The sequence below is a fragment of the Paracoccidioides brasiliensis genome (assembly GCF_000150735.1).
Source record: "Paracoccidioides brasiliensis Pb18 unplaced genomic scaffold supercont2.14, whole genome shotgun sequence".
Classification (NCBI taxonomy): Eukaryota; Fungi; Ascomycota; class Eurotiomycetes; order Onygenales; family Ajellomycetaceae; genus Paracoccidioides; species Paracoccidioides brasiliensis.
The window spans coordinates 215,014-233,937 of NW_011371371.1; the positions used below are offsets into that span (position 1 = coordinate 215,014).

The 18,924-nt window shown below is 44.4% G+C and overlaps 5 protein-coding genes across 5 annotated transcripts; 3 read left to right on the forward strand and 2 right to left on the reverse strand.

Moving 5' to 3' along the window:
• Positions 1 to 810: 810 nt before the first annotated feature.
• On the forward strand, positions 811 to 2,345 carry PADG_08091 (uncharacterized protein; the record flags this gene model as incomplete). Its single annotated transcript, XM_010765167.1, has 3 exons — positions 811 to 1,089; positions 1,660 to 1,879; positions 1,963 to 2,345. 3 exons carry the CDS (start codon positions 811 to 813, stop codon positions 2,343 to 2,345), a joined length of 882 nt encoding a protein of 293 aa, XP_010763469.1.
• Positions 2,346 to 2,668: 323 nt separating this feature from the next.
• On the reverse strand, positions 2,669 to 6,280 carry PADG_08092 (L-aminoadipate-semialdehyde dehydrogenase; the record flags this gene model as incomplete). Its single annotated transcript, XM_010765168.1, has 2 exons — positions 2,669 to 5,923; positions 5,996 to 6,280. 2 exons carry the CDS (start codon positions 6,278 to 6,280, stop codon positions 2,669 to 2,671), a joined length of 3,540 nt encoding a protein of 1,179 aa, XP_010763470.1.
• Positions 6,281 to 7,170: 890 nt separating this feature from the next.
• PADG_08093 (uncharacterized protein) lies at positions 7,171 to 8,785 on the forward strand (the record flags this gene model as incomplete). Its single annotated transcript, XM_010765137.1, has 3 exons — positions 7,171 to 7,311; positions 7,386 to 7,789; positions 7,846 to 8,785. 3 exons carry the CDS (start codon positions 7,171 to 7,173, stop codon positions 8,783 to 8,785), a joined length of 1,485 nt encoding a protein of 494 aa, XP_010763439.1.
• Positions 8,786 to 9,485: 700 nt separating this feature from the next.
• Positions 9,486 to 10,391, forward strand: PADG_08094 (uncharacterized protein; the record flags this gene model as incomplete). The annotated part of the gene is made up of 1 exon (XM_010765169.1): positions 9,486 to 10,391. One exon carries the CDS (start codon positions 9,486 to 9,488, stop codon positions 10,389 to 10,391), a length of 906 nt encoding a protein of 301 aa, XP_010763471.1.
• A 732-nt stretch (positions 10,392 to 11,123) lies between these two features.
• Positions 11,124 to 12,375, reverse strand: PADG_08095 (26S proteasome regulatory subunit rpn-8; the record flags this gene model as incomplete). Its single annotated transcript, XM_010765170.1, has 3 exons — positions 11,124 to 11,756; positions 11,836 to 12,107; positions 12,192 to 12,375. 3 exons carry the CDS (start codon positions 12,373 to 12,375, stop codon positions 11,124 to 11,126), a joined length of 1,089 nt encoding a protein of 362 aa, XP_010763472.1.
• Positions 12,376 to 18,924: the final 6,549 nt, after the last annotated feature.

The window sequence follows — 18,924 nt, forward strand, 5'->3', positions numbered from 1 at the left end:
AAGAATTTCCCCGCGCAAGAATCGATGCACTCAGTGAGTGACATGAAAGTTTCGGCTGTGGCGTTTAGATCGCCCTTTAAACGCCAGATCTGTCACGTGTTGGGACTTGTTTCGATATCCCGGAATGTTAGTTATCGGAATGTTTTACATAGCATCCGTTGATGGCAATTTGGGCATGTAATTACAGACAGTCGGGGGCCAAATATATGGAGGATGATCAGATTTGATGTTATTTGTGTGTAACTGTGTAGTTATTCGAATGGTAGGTTATACCAACCTGAAAGTCTTTAGTTAAATAATAAACTCAAAAGTTGTAGGTGATAATATCCTGATTGCAGTCGTATCGACTTCTCCATCTGCCGTCGGTTTCAGAGACATTGCAACTGAAAAACCGGAGTCCCTTTTCCCCCTTAACCCTCAGCCATACGAAGAACCTAAATGCGAACTGCATCAAATCCGTAAGTAAGTTGTTCGACCAAGGTTAACTATAACTAGTTACTAGCCTATCTTGGCTGGTCTGTGGTCGCCCATCGCATAATTGGAGTATTTCGCACCAAGTAGTCAATTTTTCACTTGAAACCAATTCACCGTGAGTATGAGGACTTGATTTCTATATCTTGTAATTTTCCCTTTTAACAAGTAAGCCCCTCACAAGAAAATAGATATCACCTCCCCGAAACAGAACTGACATCAAGAATCTAGTAACAAGATATCAGCGGATTCTTAGTTCAAAAGAACCTATCCAAGACAAACAATCTCCAGTTTCCATAGACTCTAGAAGAGGTTTTCACTATCTGAAAAGCTCTGAACATGGCGTTTCAGCGCACTCCCATGGACATCCCCGTCATCATATCCGTTGCTCCAACCAGCGGTGGTCCATCACAGGTTGGGACATCGTTCGCCTCAGAACGGCGCATAACGCCAACATGGACAGTTTCGCAGCTAAAATCGAAACTAGAAACTATGACTGGAATTCCCCCATCCAGTCAGAGACTCAAACTGAAGGCCCCCGGTAAAGACGACCAATGGGTTGACGGTGATGATCGGATTGTTGGTGATTGGGGGCTTGGCAGGGGATGTGAGTTCGAGGTATGTACGGCACAAGAAGAGCTTTGAGGCCTCTTTGGACGTTTATCTATTCTCTTGGTTTCATTTTACTCCCGTGTTTATTATAATTTCAATACGTGTTATTGTTATATATAAAGGTGGGGACAACCGTGGGCACAACCCATCCGCTGGCGAGCTAGCTGCCCCTATAACATGACTGGGATCTCTCAACCATCCTCACCACAATGGGTAACTATCCAACAAGCCACTACTAGATTGCTCTCCGGGGAGTGAGTTAAAGATGATCGTGATCACATGAATCCCCACAGCATCTCTGTTGCCGTCTGGCCAAATTACGTCCTGCACAAGTATATCGCCAGTCAGGACAGAGCAGCAGAAAGTTTCATCTCAGTCTCCTTAGGACAGCTCATCTTGTTGCAATTGGATGACGAAAAACTCGCTTCAACCTCTAACCGAATCATCAGCGCAACCAATGTTTTTCCCTTTCCTTTCCTTTCTTGCGTTGTCGTACCTGCCTTTATTCACTGAAAGCCACGATTATTCTCCATCTTTTGCCTATATCCAGTTTGCTCAAGTTGATCCCTCAACTAGATCCATGACACTCGACCCCAAGCAGCCCGCCCGGATTTCAGCGACCTCTCCTCAGTAGAAAAATATGTCCTCCCAATCTCAACCTACGAATCCCGTCCCAACAGCGTCCTATCGTGGAAGAAATCCCAGAAGCTCGGACGCTTCGACCCTAACGCCCTCTCCCCTGAAGAAATCCTTAAGCAGCAAGTGGAGAAAGACCAGAAAGAGATTCAACAGAGAGGTAAGTAAGAGATGCGAAAAGGGAACCTTGTTTTTTTTTATATACGTATGCCTATGTGTATAAACTGTTGACATCCGTTCCAGGTATCGAACTCTCCAAGCGCGCAATAATCCACCCCTCCGCCCCTCCCCATATCCGGCGTGGGACAATTCGCTTTATCGGTCCCGTCCCCACCATTCCATCCCCGCTTGTGAAATCGCTATCATTATCCGCAGGAGAAGACGAAGAAGAAGATGATGATGATGAAGATGATGATAATGAAAGAATCACTGCCTCAGCTGGACCACTTTGGATCGGCATCGAACTCGATGAACCCACTGGCAAGAATGATGGATCTATTGGTGGCAGGAGGTATTTTACCTGCCTGGAAAAGCGAGGCGTGTTCGTGAAGCCAGAGAAAGTTGAGGTGGGTGATTTCCCGCCGTTGGATCTTGGGTTGGATGATGAGGATATGGAGGAGATTTGAGAAGTGTTTCTTAGGGGAAGATGTCCGGGGTGGACGGGTTTATTTTTTATGGCAGGATGATCATAGTTACTTGTTGAATTGAGGTACAGATTAGATACAAGCGAAGTAGCACTACGAAATTATGTAATTAAAAATGAACCCCTAACTTCTCATAAGAAAATGGGAAAAGGAAAAATAAACGGCATGTGCTTAACCGGCCCAACCAAAAACATTTCTATTTTTTTATAACCCAAAAATTATTTGATGTGTCGAGGGAATTCGCTACATCATAGAAAAGAGGACATACCACCACCCTCTATAAGAGACGCAAAAGACACATATATTTACTTTGGCACACTACCACGACCACCCACAGCTCCCACAGCTTCCAGCTGCGCTGCACTGATATTGACCTTAGGTAGTGGCCGCCCTTTGACCGATGGGCGACTCACGAACCCGATTTCTGCCAGGTAGCTTAGGTATCTGCCCACGTCCTCCCTTGTGATGCCATAACCGGCACTTTCATCAACCCCAGTCCAGTTCACTGCATCAGCCTTCAGGATCTTGACGGCATTTCTGTCATCAAGTTCGGGAGCTCGAGTTGTAGCTGGTAGATCGTTAACACAGAAGTGGTAGAGTGGCATCAGGGCGTGTTGTTCCTGATCCTTTTCTGAACCACCAGCTGACACATATTTCTCGAGCTCATCCTTCCAAATGTCATAGTCGACTTCGAGGACTTTATAGCCATAAAATTCAAGGAAGGAGAGGTATTCGTTCATACGTAGGCGGGGGTGACCAGTAACATGGACGACGTGTACGCCGCCTGGGAGGGGGTTGAGGCCCGCAGCCACAACCACTCGGGCGACATGTTTCACCGGAACAGAATTTACAGTGTTGACGATGTGTGGTCGGCTTGATAATTGAATACAGCCTTTCAGCATACGGATCAAGAAGTCATCGGTATTACAGACTCCTGTCTCTGTATCACCTAAGATGTATCCGGGTCGAATCACAGAACCGAGCAGGCCCCTTTTACTGGCTGCACGGACGAGTTGCTCAGACACCCACTTTGTCTGTCCGTAGCCGGTTCCAAGACCGGTTCGGCTGCCCTCCAGATCATCATCTTCTGATATGGAACCTCGGCCAGTGCTCAGCCGCTGATCTGAGAGTTTGACATAGTGGTCAGTGTCAAGGACACTGGTGGAACTCACAAAGGTGAAAATCTTCGGTTTTCCTTCGTTGCAAAGCCTCATGGCGTCGAGTGTTGAAAGGACGTTTGCGGCCATCATGTCGTTGTATCTCCGAACCCAATGGACTAAAGCACCATTGTGGATCACTAAATCGACTTCCTGGGCTAGCCTCTGCCAAGCTTGCTGGTGAATACCGAATTGCGGTTTTGACAAGTCGCCGACGACGAAGCTCAGTCGACTTGCCCACTCCTCTTGCCATAGGCCGTAGCCCTGTAGGGACCGTCGAAGTCGATAGAGTGCAGCTTTTAAATCCTTTACACCTCTCATGTGGACAATGAGATTGATAGCAGGACTGGTTCTCTCCATAATGTCCTTGATAATGTAGGAGCCCAAGAAGCCAGTCGCACCAGTAAGGAAGACAGTGAGATGTGGCGAGTTGCGAATGATTTCTGGATCAGCCGTTTGGTATGTATCAGGTAGTTTCTTGAGAAGCTCGTCTAGAGACTGGGAATATGAGGAATGCTTATCTGCTTCCGTGGCGCCACCGCTTTCCACGACGCCATTCTTTAAGCTGAGTTGTTTATCAACTTGGGCACTAAATCCTCCTAAGTTTGGATGTTCGTAAAAAGTGTTTATTGAAACATTCACCCCGAGCTCTTTGCGGATGGTTAGCAACATTTGTTGGGCCAGGATGCTGTGGCCTCCAAGATCGAAGAAGTCGTTCTCAGGGATAATGGTCTTTGCGTTAAGTCCACGAATAAGTCCAGCCCACTTGGTAGCAACAGTTCGCTCCGTTTCAGACATCGACTCCCATCTCTTCAAATCCTCAGAGGAAGCAGGCTCGGCCTGTTCTACAATATCAGGTAACGGGAGTTTCTGCTTATCGACTTTCCCATTCGGATTAAGGGGTAACTTGTTAAGGAAAATAAATATTGTCGGAACCGCGTAGCTGGGTAAACGTCCTTTCAAATGATCCCTTACTTCAGTTTGCATTCGCCTAAAGCGCTTGGAATAGATAATTGCAGAGCCAATATCAGTCCCTTCATCCTCAATATCCTCGAGGTCTCGACTTTTGAGCCATTGGGGCCACTCCTTCAGTTCCGGGACAATGTAACTAGCGAGCGTTTGCTCCTCATATATATCTCTCCGGACAAGAGTCTTGCAGTCTCTGATTAAAGGGTGTTGGCGCAAATTATTGTCAATGTCATTGAGCTCGATTCGGAAGCCTCGGATCTTGACCTGGTCATCTGCGCGACCTGTACATTCCACATCTCCTGTCTCCAAGTATCTCCCAAGGTCACCAGTCCGATAAAGTCTGTCTCGAGGTCCCTTATAGTACTTCCTCCACGGCTCACCTTTGTCATTCTTCTTGTCAGCTTCGACCCATTTCTCGTTGTCCACAAACCAATTCATCAGAAACTTTTGGTCGTTCAACGCCTTATCCCCTTTGTAACCCTCAGCAAGGCCAGCAGCGCGGACGTAAATCTCTCCCACTTCTCCAATCTTGCATAACTTGGTTCGATCTTCTCGATTGACGGTTAAGAGCTGTACATCCTTCATTCCCTTCCCAGCTGGCACAGTATCCTTGAGTTTGTCCAAGAAATTGGGATCCTTTGCGCGACTGGGTATTTCATAGTAGCTTACTGCTCGCTGAGTTTCAGTGGTTCCATACATGTTAACAATGTTGACGTTAACGGCAAGTTCCCTAAGACTCCTACAGTCTCTCGTAGTCAAAACGTCGCCAACAAAGAACGCCCTATCCAAGGAGGGAAATTTGGCGGATGCGCCTCCAACAAGAATCTGACCCATAGCCGGTGTTAAATGAGTAACTGTGGGCTTGTGTTCGGCCATCCATTCCGCAAGCCTCTCATGTTGGATATCCTCCTTGGAGGGAACCAATAACTGTGCACCAAGAAATAGGGGAGTGAAAATATCTCGTTGAACAGGATCATGCGCAATTCCGGACAAGAGAGTAAATCTGCTCTCTGAAGTAAGTTCAAATCTCTCGGCCATCCAGTCAAAGTACTTGGCCAAACTGAAATGACGCCCGAGTACACCTTTCGGTTTTCCTTCACTACCAGAAGTGAAGGAGAGCGTGGGGTTACTGTCAGGCCCCACAAGAGTATCTGGAGGTGAAGAAGCCTTCGCTCTGACCTGGGCAAAGATATCTGTGCCGTCAATCTCGCCCCCGGACAAAAAGCCATTGTCATGGATACGCAGGGAAGGGACCTCAGCCTTCAGTTTGAGCTCTTCATCAATATACTTTCGCACAATTGGGGCTAAAGGACCAGCCTCATCCGTTGCCCTTGCAATGTTAACCAAGGCGCAAGGCTGGGAAACCTCCAGATATATCTGCTGCCTTGCCGGTGGGTAGGCGGGATCAAGGATACTCATCGTTGCGGCAGACATCTATGAGCATATTAGCATCAACTGACTGAACACCACCATTACAATGAGCTACCAAAAAACAGTAAGCCATACCAGAGTGCCCATGATGCTCACAACCAAGTCAACAGAGCGGTGGGCCCAGATCATAACGACATCCCCATTGGTGACTCCTGCATCGTGGAGGTAGTGAGCCAGAGTATTAGCTGCCTCGTAGATCTGTCTGTAGTTGAACCTCCTCTCAGGACCTTCGGACGATTTCGTTTCCACCACGCATACTCGGTCTGGATATTTTTTTGCGTTCTCGACAAAATGCGACTGGATTGAACCGACATAACCGGTCCAGTCCAGGTCAATGGTGGGGTCCGGCAGTTCCACCATGGTGAGAGAAGGTTTAGGAATTGTAGTCCAAAATCCCAGTCAAAGGGGAAGCCGGCCACTTACGAGACCACCGCGCGAACGAGAAAGCCCTCTTTGCTATGACATGGGACGGTGAGTCATTGTTTCTTGTTTCCAGCTGGTTTAGACGTCAACTGGTTGGGGCATCAGAGGGGGAGAAGTTAAGTTACTTATCAAAGTTCTGATGACTAAGCAGAGATGTTCTCCTTATTCCTGGAAACCCTTCGATTATTACCCTGCCCCTGCGAAACCGATTCATATCATCGATCTATCTCCAGCAACGCTCTTTGGTATATCTCAATTCATTACGGTTTCTGTATATGCTCATTGTTGGGAGACTGGACTATTCTCACAGTCAACACAGCTTGTACTTGTTAGGGTTTTTTTTTTGTTCTTTTCTTCTCAGAATACAATGGTTGAAACGAGACTGATAAAGGCTATTCATTCCAGCTACGAGCTTCATGTTTACAAAGGAATTCGTCTTTTTGTTAGATGCCATGTGGAGTACAGGATGGAGCAATTCATTTCTTTTTGTTTACGAAATACCTTTTTCATTATAGGTGAAGGGGTTATGAGGGCTTTCTATGATGTTTTCTTTTAAAACATCTACTTTTTAAATTAGCTCTATAAGAGCTATAAGAATGAAAGATAAAAGAGAGAAAGCAATTGCAATGGTGGGTGCTGCATTTCAGGGAGCTTCTCCTATCTTCGTTGGGCAAATTTTCTTCTTCTTTGACAAAATATACCGGCCGAGACTGTCTTCTGTTGTCTCTGTTGTCTTTGATGTCTATCATCGATTCGCCGATTTGGACATTTACAATTTTACGGAATACAAATATTGCTTCAAAAATCGTTCTTCTAGGTTGCACAACATGAGTCGTAAAGGGAAAAGCCATGCTACATCAGGGAATGAGGAGGCAGCTACGTATAACGGCGCGGTGGATTTGGGTGTAGAAGCCCCCGAAAAATCCAATGTCTCGGGGAATAAAGAAGCAGTATCGCATAGCAGACAGGTAAAATTTTAAGAATTTTCTTCATTTACCCTGTCTACTCCGATTAGTTTTTGAGACAGCTGCTGATAATTTAGTTCAAGTGGAACCGGGAGTATATGTCGTTACTATCGAGAGGAATGCCAAATGAAAATAATGTCCTCTGTTATCGCAATAGCGCCTTTATATCGCTGCTGCATTCCCCCGTGTTCGTGAATTGGCTACGGGCCCGCCGATGTATCTCTGGCAATGAAGCTAACCCGGATTGCCTAGCTTTCAGTTGGGATATGTATTCCAAGTTGTACTGGTCGAACACTATACAGGCGGATACTCTAAATTCGCATATGACCACACTTTGGAATAAGCATTTGTTGAAATTACAATGGGGTTTCCCAGAGCAGCAGGGTGAAGATATCATTCCTCAACAGGAAGACGTTGTAGAATTTTTAACCTACTTGATAGGCAGCTTAGCAGCCGAGCGAGAAGAACACGGAAATAAGAGGTTAGTTTATGGCGAAGTTTAATAGTCCGGTTAAAGTCTGACTGAGATCGTTATAGAGAGAAAAAGTACTTCGAACAGATGTTTCGGACCTCGCTGTTACTTACTCGAACTTGCCTGGGCTGTACGGCACCAAAATGTGACTCGGAGACTCGGACGTCGAACATACTGTACGCCATTCCACCACCATTAATGGCGCAAACCAGAAGAATCGAAGAGGGAATCGCCACATACCTAGAAAACGAGGCCTTGTTGGATAGGGTCTGTACAACATGCCACATCGCCCTATCTCCTGCCGACACAGCCCGTATTAGGAGGGCACCCGAAATTCTCATTGTACAAGTTGATCGATTCAAGGTAATAGATAACAAATCTATGAAAGTTTTCACCAACCTGACGTTCGGAGAAGAGCTAGATCTCACAAGTCATTATGATAACACCGGCGATAATACCGGGGAAGGACTTCGATATCAGCTCGTTTCAGTTATATTCCATTTGGGTCTGGCTGTTGAAGAAGGCCACTACATCACCTTTGCGAAACAACCCAATGGAGTATGGTCTAAGATTGATGACGAAAAGGTGACAAAAATCCAATTCAACGATATCGCAGATGGCTCTCATGGATGGAATGAGACTCCATATGTATTTTTTTACTCCAGGATATATTCAGAGCCACAAGCATCAGGCACTGAGAAAGCCAGTCAACTACACGCCAGCAAAACTTCTCCAGGAGTAACGCAAGAAGGTGAAGATGACCATTCAGCACTAGCATCACGTTTTTATGATTTCTTTTCCCAAACACTCTCTGAAAAAGCCGGTGTTTCTACACCTAGGTCCAAATCGACGACGGAACAGCCAGCGCAAATGTGGGTGAATATTACCATGGGCAATATGGCTCTGACTGGGACTCTTCAGGGCAGATTGGATATGGCTGTTAAACGCCTTTTGCCCACGGACGAACCCGGAGACCGTGGCTGCGAGTTTAAAAAGCTGCGATAAAGTGATTGCGACGTGCCGAAATCTCCCTCTACCCAAAAGCTAAGATACAACAACTAGTGATCTAAAACACTTATATTTTGGTGCATCTTTCCTACAGTTGTGTATTCGGCAACAATGGTCGCCGTCTTCCGTAGATTGGTTTGCTGGTCAACCCGTTTAAAGGAAGATATATATAGAGGTTAGATCTACCTCACGAGTTAATGATTTTGGTGGTATCATTCTATCCTTTCGTTGCCTATACCCGGCATAACTACATATATTGCTAAATAGTGAAAGCTTTTCCCTTTCGTCATCTTTCTTTTCTTTTCGGCTCTGGCGAGGAAATGTGAATTTTCGAAGTCTACCCTGTCTATATTATCTGTACGAGTAGCCTTCTATTGATGGATAGAATATATAGAAATGAATGTGTTTACTAAATTTGAGAAAAAGAAGGAAAAGAAGGATTTCCCAAAGCGTGTTTCTCTTTCTCCTCTCTCTCTTTTATTTTTATTGTTTTTCTTCTCGTTTTGGCGTCCTGTCAGGGTTTGAACATGAAGTTGAACTTTTGTATCAAGACCAGCATTTCCGTAACCATAGATATTTAACTATGCATTAACTATTCAAAACACTATTATAGCAGCACCCAAGCTAGCTAGCGAGATACCATGAACCAAGGAAACATCTCCAAGACAATTGTGAATATCTCAACCCAATGAAAACTATGGAGGCGCCTCTTCCGTCATCCTCCCAATTCATCACCTCAATCATCCATCGTTTATCCCAATTCCATCCACCACCACCGACAGCTGCTGCAACAGAAGACCGCAACGATGACCAGCATGATCAATATCAATACCCCGGACCAACATCTCCCACTTCAGCAACAGGCGCAAATAATAACCCATTCACCCAACTCCCCGGTCTCCAGCTATCAAAAGTAAAACCCCTGCTCCTAACGCTTCACTGTCTCTTCCCCAATGAGCTGCTGCTCGCCTTGGATATCCTAGATCGCAAGATTATTAGGAGATATGATTACAAGTTGGCAGCAGATGCTGCGCGACAACAACAGCAGCAGCAGCATGGTAGAAATGACACGGGAGTTTACTTCATCCGTTCATCTACATCTTCGTCTCCAACCTCTGCTTCTGTGGCTTCTTATTATGCAATGAACACAACAAGAGGAAATACCAATTATGAAAAGTCACATATTGTCTGCCTAAATGCCTGGAACTGCTCTTGCCCGGCCTTTACGCTAGCTGCATTTCGACCCTTGGGATCTTCTTCCCAGGGTGCTTCTGAAGGAGAAAGATGGGTTGGCGAAGATAGGATACGGAATGCTGCTCCCGTTCCTCCTCTATTCAATTCTTCAGTTGAAAGTCAAAATCAAGGCAGTGACAATGAAGACGAAGACGTAGGATTTTCTCCAGTTGACAATGCCGGTCCATTCCCATTTGGTGGCACTTTGGTCAAGGGCACAATGAAGATGATGGATGGCGGGACGCCCGTGTGTAAGCATTTACTTGCATGTCTACTTGGGAGCCAGTGTCCAGGGTTGTTTGGAGGAGGTGTCGAGGAGGTAGTTGTTGATGATGAGAAGGAGATGGCTGGGAGGTTCGCGGCAGGCTAGAGACTGCTTTGGGGGGGATTGAAAGATGTTTCAGGTTGAAGACAAAATCTTAACTGAGGCTTTGTTTGTAGTCTGCAAACGGTATGGAGATGGGAGGAGAGGGAAGGGAAGCAGGGGGCATCTGGTGATTAATAGCTGAGAGAGAAAGAGGGTGTTAAGTACGGCTTACTCCTCCTGTACATGTATCGTCATCGTACTTAGAAGCCATCTATCTAGAGAGCAGCGACGGTTTCGAAATGGGAAGTTAATAACTAGTTTTGATGAAGTTGATGACTGAGGATTGTTATCCGGCAACCTCTGTTTTAACCGGAGAAGCAATCCAGTTGGTCATCTTCGACACTCCACACTCCTGTTGCCTGCCTGCCACGGAATCAATTACACCACTATCGCAGACTACGTTTTGTAGAGGGACATTGACCTGCTTGCAAGATTTCTTTGTAATAAAGGGGGACATCTATGGTCACCCCGACCTCTTTTGTAGAATCCCTGGTTCCTGAATTCATGAGGTGTAGATATAGATGCTTCACCCAGCCAACAAAATACAAAATTAAAAGAGACGAATCTGATTTTCATGGCGTGTATTTTACAAATATATGCTGGCTAACAACACCGTAAAGCCATGGAACAAAACGCTAGGTAAGGTGGATAGGGGCATAGGTAGAGGGGTTAGATCGAAGAGGAAAAGAGAAAAACGTAAACGGGTAGAAGAAGACACAGCCAAGAATCAAAAATTCACCCTTTCTTTTTCCCCTTTTCCTTCGAGCCGTCTTGCTCCTCTTTGGAATCGTTGCCGGTAGGCGATTTGGATTTCTTACCATTGTTGTTGCCATTGATACTGTTATTCATCGAGCCATTCTTCTCCTCCTCCTTCTTCGCCTCCTGCTCCTCCAGCTGCTGACGATTCTGAATCTTGTTGTCGATAAGGTCATGGAAAGCAGTGATGGCCCTGATCAAGCTGCTCAGATATATAGCCATAAGCTGGTCGTTGGTCTTAATGCTCATTGCACGTGCAACTTCCGTGTTCTCAGTTTGCGACTGCTCCGTTCCATTCACTGGGGCGTTCGCACTAGATTTGGGCGTAGAAAGATTTGGTAAGAGATTAAAAACGTCCTGGAGATTTCCAAGAATGGCGTGATTCACGGGTAGGTCGCCGTCGAGTACTTTTTGTAGATATTGACCAATATCGCGGAGGCGTAGGTGGAGGCCTTGTAACGATTGTAGTTGGGATGTTATCCGGGTGGAAAGAGTGCCGACGGCAACGTCCCTTATATCCCTCAGGAGGTGCTCGACACCGATCTCTTCTGCTTCTTCTGCTTCAATTATGGAGGGGGTATGGACAAAGGTTTTTGATGTAGTAGTTCCGTCCTAGGTGATCGGATTGCGAAGTTAGAAAATAAAGCTCTTAATAGAACCCGGGGAGGGTTATGCCTAAATAGGTGCGCACATCTTTAATCTCCTCAACAGCAAAGTAGGCATCGGTAGGGACGCCAACCTCCTTTGGCTGTACGTCAATAATGACTAGTAAGGGGTTTGGAGTGTATCTTTTGAAAAGTTCATTGATCTCCAGATCAGCCGCTCTCAGCTTAGGGCCGGAATGGTACCACCCTATAAGCTTCTCACGAGCATTAATCTTCTTAAACATATCATTCATCGACTCTACAAAATTGTGATCTAAGAACCAGACGGACGGGTCCTTGTCGTCCTCCTCGAAGGGCACTAAGAGGGAGTCGCATAATGTGTTAGCTATCCCAGAAGATATTTCTACAATGGAAAGCGCAGGGTTTATAGATCTAAATTTACCAGCGAAGCTGTTTGACACTCTGACATTCTTGCCATCATTCTGGCCCAGCAGCACGCCGACTACTCGCCTTCTCGTTCCCTTTGCTGACCGTCCGTAGTGGTCTGCTACTGAGAGGAGGACTAATGGAGCGACGGAGACAGTACGTGTCACCAGCGACAAGGTGTCTGCGGTGGTTGCCGGCATGCTGGCTATGAGAGGAGTATATAGGTAGACCGGCCGCAAGAGAAACGGAGCCGAAGATAGTCGCAGGAGGGGGATCAAACTGCGTGCAGTGATGTTTTGTCGCTTGTAGCTCTTTTGATGGCAATCAACCAATAAACTGGCTGTAGGAATGACTAAGCAAGAGCAAAGCTCATCTGCGTGTGAGGGAGTGGCTGGACTCTATGTGGCTGGTGAGCACCAAGCGGCTAGTCCGCCTAAATCACGTGGTTATCACTCTCCTCCCAACATTTTCTGCAGATTCATTGTTCAGGCCACCAGTTTCACCGCGATGAGCCAAAACAACAGCAACATTGCTATCACCAAGGCTCCTCTTCACTCTAAAAAGAAGAGAGCCCACACAATCTCCTCTGCTCTGCTAAAACCCCCAGATGACCCCTCCCAGCCCCAAAACACCACATCCCAGGATGCATCAGACACTACAACAGCCACCACAGCTCAACTACATCAAATCAATATCAACTTCAATCCCCACCTGGCCCTCTCACCAGGAGGAGAATCCATTGAGAATGTGACTGACTGCACTCAAGCAGTCCTGCTAACCATGAAGAACTCCTCTTCCACAGTGAATTATAAGCTCAATGCTCTGCTGAGTCATGTCAACAACTTCTTCTCTGCAGAGCTAGCTGCAGTGCTTGAGCTATGCAATAAGCTATCTGCAGTACTGGACCTGATACTCTGCACTTATGAGAACTCTCTATCATGTCAGACTGCTGTACTAAGGCAAGCCATGGGACACAGCATAGTCAAAGTCATTAAAGACCTCATCACTGAATCAAAGTCTACATAGATGTATGCTACTGCTGCAACAGCTAAGGCAATTCTCTCAAACAATCTCTCTCAAATCATTTCAGCAATGGGACAATCTCACAAGAAGCAGATACAGTGAGTCAACTGCTCTCTGCATCAAGAACAGAAAGACAAATGAGTCATGATTAAACTATCTGCAGCACACACTGCTTGTGACCTAGACTCTCAAGCTATTTGTGAACAAGTACATGTCATGATCTCTGATCTGATCTGAATCACTGATGTATGACACTGTTTATCAGAAATCACTGTGGCTGCCCCCTCCCCAGCAAAGACAGTCTTCATTCTTGAACATGCAGATAAGCTGAAAGCTGCTGTAGATGACTATTTTATTGAGTGACAGAAATTCTGAATCATCTTTGTAGTCAGTTCAATCAAGAAGTTGACACACAGCTTTGAAGAACAGAATATCACTCTGATTTCAGTGTCAGAAGAGATGCTTCTTTCTGAGATTTGAAATGCTGTTCATCAGACTTCAATCATCTGTTGTCACTGAACAAAGAAGTCCATGAACCTCAATCTGCATGAAGAGTACATCTGAGTTGAAGTATGAATCTCTGAAGTGCATCTTTTTTCAAACAAACTTCATTTTTTCAGTCACTCAGTGATGGTTAACAAAATCAAAAAATTGTCAAAGATCTCAATTTGCACAAGATGTCACAGCTTCCACACAGAAAGAAACTGTGTGTGATCTCTATGTTGCAAGAAGTGCAGCAGTTCTGCACACTCAGACAGATGTCAAACATCAGCTCACTGCTGCAACTGTCTTGACCTTCATCTCACTCTCAGCACTGACTGTCCAGTGAGGCTCAAAATAGTCTTTAAATGTATAGAACACATCTCTCACCATCAGCTACACTCAATACACAAAGCTGACAGAAGAGCATTCATTTCAGCTCATCAAACTTCAGTGAAGAAGAGCAATTCAGAGCTAAACTCTAGAGACTTCATCTCATCTTCTCTCTCAGCTCTGCTGACATCAGTCACTAGCTCTCAGAGCAATCAGACAGACTCAATAACCTGCTCTCAAACAGACATCAAGATCACATCAAGTCTGAACCTTCATTAATGAAGAGCAGTCACAGCTCTTCTCACAAATCTACACTCACTGTATATCAAGTCAATGTAGAAAGACAGTCAAACTTTCATGACATCACTCTCTCACTAGCAGATGAAAGAGTCTGCAACATTGTGGTCATTCAGAAACTCTGAATAGCTACAGATCTCTTCACCCACCTCTTCAAAAGTCATCTCTCATACAAACACTTCATCTCACTCTTCTTCAACTGGATCAAGAGGCTCAGAGTACTGCTCTATGTCAGAAATGAAAGAGCTCTTGCATCAACTCAATCTATAGCAGATATCTCAAGAAATGTTGTCTGTGTCTCAGTTAAGATCTCTAACTTCAAAAAAGTTAATATCTATAACATATACAACATCTCATCTGATGTCACAGATGCAGGTCAAAGCCTTCAAGACCTCCTCTCTCTTACACACACCACAGAGACCATCCTCTGGATGACATTAGAAGACTTTAATATTAGACACACAGCATGAGACTCTACAACTGATAGACATTCTCAAGCAGAAAAGAATCTGTATAACTGAGCAATCTCTCTTGAACTTCAGCTTCTCAACCCAGCTGAATTCTTTACACATAGACAAGAAGACACACTTGATCTTGTCTTCTGTACTGCCAACTCAGCTATTTGTCATATTGCTTCTGAACTGCACTGCATCTCAGATCATGAAACTCTTATCACAACAGTTCAATTATCACAGACTCAGACTCAATTGATTAAGAAGAAGAAGCTTAGTCTCATGATCTGTGATGCTGATCACTTCTTGCAATTACTCACTTTCTTCTCCTCACTGATCTATGAGAATGTGAATGAGAAAGCAGCAGACATCATGAAATCTCTTCAACTGGCTCTACAAGGCTCCTGCTCTCTCATCTCAGGACTCAAGAGTCATCATGCTCCATGGTGGACCCCAGCAGTCAAGATAGCCAGAAGAGTATATCATGCAGCATGTAGACACAGCTCTTGTCAATCAGAACAAGTGACATTTCAGACAGAAATTAGAAAAGCTAAGAGAGCATGGAATCATCAGTGAATTGAGAAGGCTTTCTCCTTATCAGATGTCTACAAGATTGTCAAATGGCATAAATATCAATCTCAAAACCTCACTTCTTCTTTACAACATTCTGATGGACATCTAGAACAATCTTGTGCTGGCAAATCTTCTCTACTATGTGAAACACTTCTGGTCAGACATCTTGATGTGAAAGATATCCCAGAGCATACATCAACAATTCCATGCAGAGAGATATTCTGAATGCCTCTTACAGAGCAGAAAGTCTACAGAGTCATCTGCCAGACACTTAGCACATCTTCTGATCTGGATGGCATTACAGTCAAGATTCTTCAAAAGACATGGTCAGTGATAGGCAATTGAATTGTTCTACTCTTTCAACACTGTATAGATCAAGGAATCCACCTCCAGAGCTTCAAGAAGACTGAGGTGATGATTATTTCAAAGTCAGAGAAAAGAGATTACTCTCTATCAAAGTCTTATCATTCAATTGCACTGCTATTCTGTCTCAGCAAAGGACTGGAGTGTCTGATAGCTAGATGAATGTCTCATCTCACTCTTCATCATCACATTCTAGCAGAAGATCAGTGTAGTGCTGTTCAACAGAGGTCTGCAGTAGATCTCATCACTGCACTAGTCTGTGATGTACAAGAGGCATGGGACAAACATCTTCTGACTGGCATGATCACTCTAAATGTCAAAGAGATCTTCAACAGAGTTCTTCAAGACTGACTTTTAAGACATCTACAGAAACAGAGCTGGCTGGCAGTTCTGATAAAGTGAGTAGCATCTTTTCTCAATCAACAACTAGCTTTGATTCAACTAAATGATGTTCAATTGAAGATGTTTCAGATTCTCTGTGACCTTTCACAGAGATCTCTCATCTCATCAATTCTTTTTCTGCTCTATGTAGAACCCCTCCTCCAGCTTATCAAAGACTGATTTGGGTATGCAGATGACATTGCAATCCTGAAGACTAAAAGCTCCCTTGAGCAGATAGGAAGTCAGCTTCAGAATTCTCTCAATCACACTCTGAAATGAGATATTGACAATGGAATCTCATTTGACCCAGTCAAGACAGAGCTTCAATACTTTCATAAAAAGATCAAGTACTTGAAGCCCTTCATCTTCTTTAATGAACAGACAATTTCTCTCAATAACTACATCAGATGACTAGAGATTTTCTTTGACAGAAAGTTACTCTTCAGAGAACATATTCATCTTGTATGCACTCAAGTCAGAATTGCTACAGAACACATTAAATCACTAAATGAAGTCTCATTCAGAAATCAAACACATTTGCTCAGACAAGCAACTCAAAGCTATGCCTTCAGCACTCTGTTTTATGAAGCTGAGATCTGGTTCTCAAAGTGAACCTCTCAGACAGTCATTGACAAGATTCAGACAGTCTTCAACAACACTGCTCAAGTCATTCTATCTGTTTTTGCCACAATGTCTATCTCTGTTCTCCTACATGAATCAAGCTGAGGCTCAGTCAAAGCCTGGCTAGAAAGAATACATGACTAACTAGCTGTTCACATAGCTGCAGTCAACTCATCACATTCTCTACATCAAAGATGATACATCTCACATTTTAAATGAATTAGACAAAACATTAAAATGACAGCCATCACATCTGATTCAGAGTCTCTGTCTTCTTGAGACAATTCTGACATATCAAATAAAGAGCAAAAGACACTAGAAATTGAGACTGTGAAACAAGCTGCAGAATCAGCAGCTTTTCAAAACTGACTTCAGAAAGCTGTATCCTCTCTCAATCTCATCACATATACTGATGGCTTCAAAGACAGTCAAGAAGTTTCAGATGAAGACTACTGTCTATATCAAGAAACAAATCAATCTCTGAAGCTTGATAAGCTGCCTCTGAACTGCACTGCTGAGGTCTTTGATGCTGAAGTGCTTGCAGCAGTTGCTAATCTTGAGACAGTGCTACAGAACCCCTTCTCTATGTTTGCATGACACATTATAGTGACTCTAGACAATGAAGAGACTGCAATAAGACTTCACACAGACACACTCACACAAACATCTTTTCTTGTCTTTGCTAAGTTCAATGAACTTCACAGATTCTGGACAAAACAGAGCCCAGGTCCAGCCAGTTCAAGACAGATCTATGTTTGATGATGCTTCAGCCATGCTGAAATTTCAGACAATGATGCTGCAGATGCTGTGGCCAAGTCAGCCTGCACAATGAAATGCACTCACCACACTCTGACCCTGATGTGAGTCAAATTCTATGCTAAAGAATGCTTCAATGCCTCACTGCAACAATACTGAAGCTTCAATAGCACATCATGATACAAGAACCTCAATATTTCAATGTCAAAAGAACTCTTCTCTGAGCTCACTCTTCTCTGAAGAAATCTAGGTCACTTGCTGGCAGCTAGAACAGATCACAGTGACTTTACAGTCTATCATCACAGATGAGCACATGACAATGCACTTCTCATCTGCTCTTGCAGCTGAGATAAGACCTCTGAGCACTTCTTCTTTTACTGAAAAGACTGAAACATTGAATGAATTAAAATCTCTGAAGCATGCTGAGAATTAAAGAAAGCAATTGACTGACTTCTCAGCACAGTAAGAGAAGCTATGACCTTCTCTATCTGATGCACTAATACCCACTTCTTCATTAATATTCAATGCTGCTACTAGAATCTGTTCAACATTCAACTTCTCTCTCCCCCTCTCTCTTTTCTATGCTTCTTATATACATTTCTCATCACCTCTACACACCACTCTAGAAGCTCTTGGCTTCCTCAGTCCTGTAATCTTCAGCTACTACACCATTCAGAACCTCCAGGATGGGGGCTACTCTGTACATAGACTCTCAAGAGGGCTTCAGCTGACTAGACATGTCAGACAGCAGACTAGCTGCTGCGCTGGCACGCCTGATACCCTTAGGGAGGTGCTGTGGCCGCGACAGCAGACTATTCTTAGTCAGCTGATCACGTGCCTCCAGGCGTTAAATAAGTAATAATAATAATAATAATAATAATCGTTCAGGCCACCTTGCATACGGAGTAAGTATTGTGAAGATTGAAGATGAATGCTACGATGGAGGAAAATATTGTTGAGCTTAAAAAGGGTACAGTGTCTATATAGAAAAATATAACCCTGCTAGAGTTTAAGCTTGTATGGAATATATGACGGCTTCGTCTTCGGGTAAAGCCTGGAAAGCCAAAACACTGGAGCTCACGAAGAGACAAAAAAGATCTTCGGCAATAATAAGTTAAGCTGGCTGCTGTGGAGACACCGAGTTCCTATTCCAGTTCGCGGCTTGCGTGGTGTTCCCTAGGGGCTTTTACGTAGTTGGGACTGGCTGCCAGTTTGGACTCATAGTATAGACAATCTGCACGACTCTTCACGGTAAACAACTAAACCACGCAGCCCTCACGCACCTCGGCCGGGCGGGAGCTTGGGTCCCCCCCATCACAAATTTCTTGGCTTCGACCTTCATCTTTCGTCTGTTTAAATTACCACCTCCGGACAACCTCCTGTCGCCGCATACTTGAAAAAAAAAAAAAAAAACACTTTTCCCCACCATCCAACCCGAAAAAACAGTCTTTTCTTCTTTCTCCCTCTCCC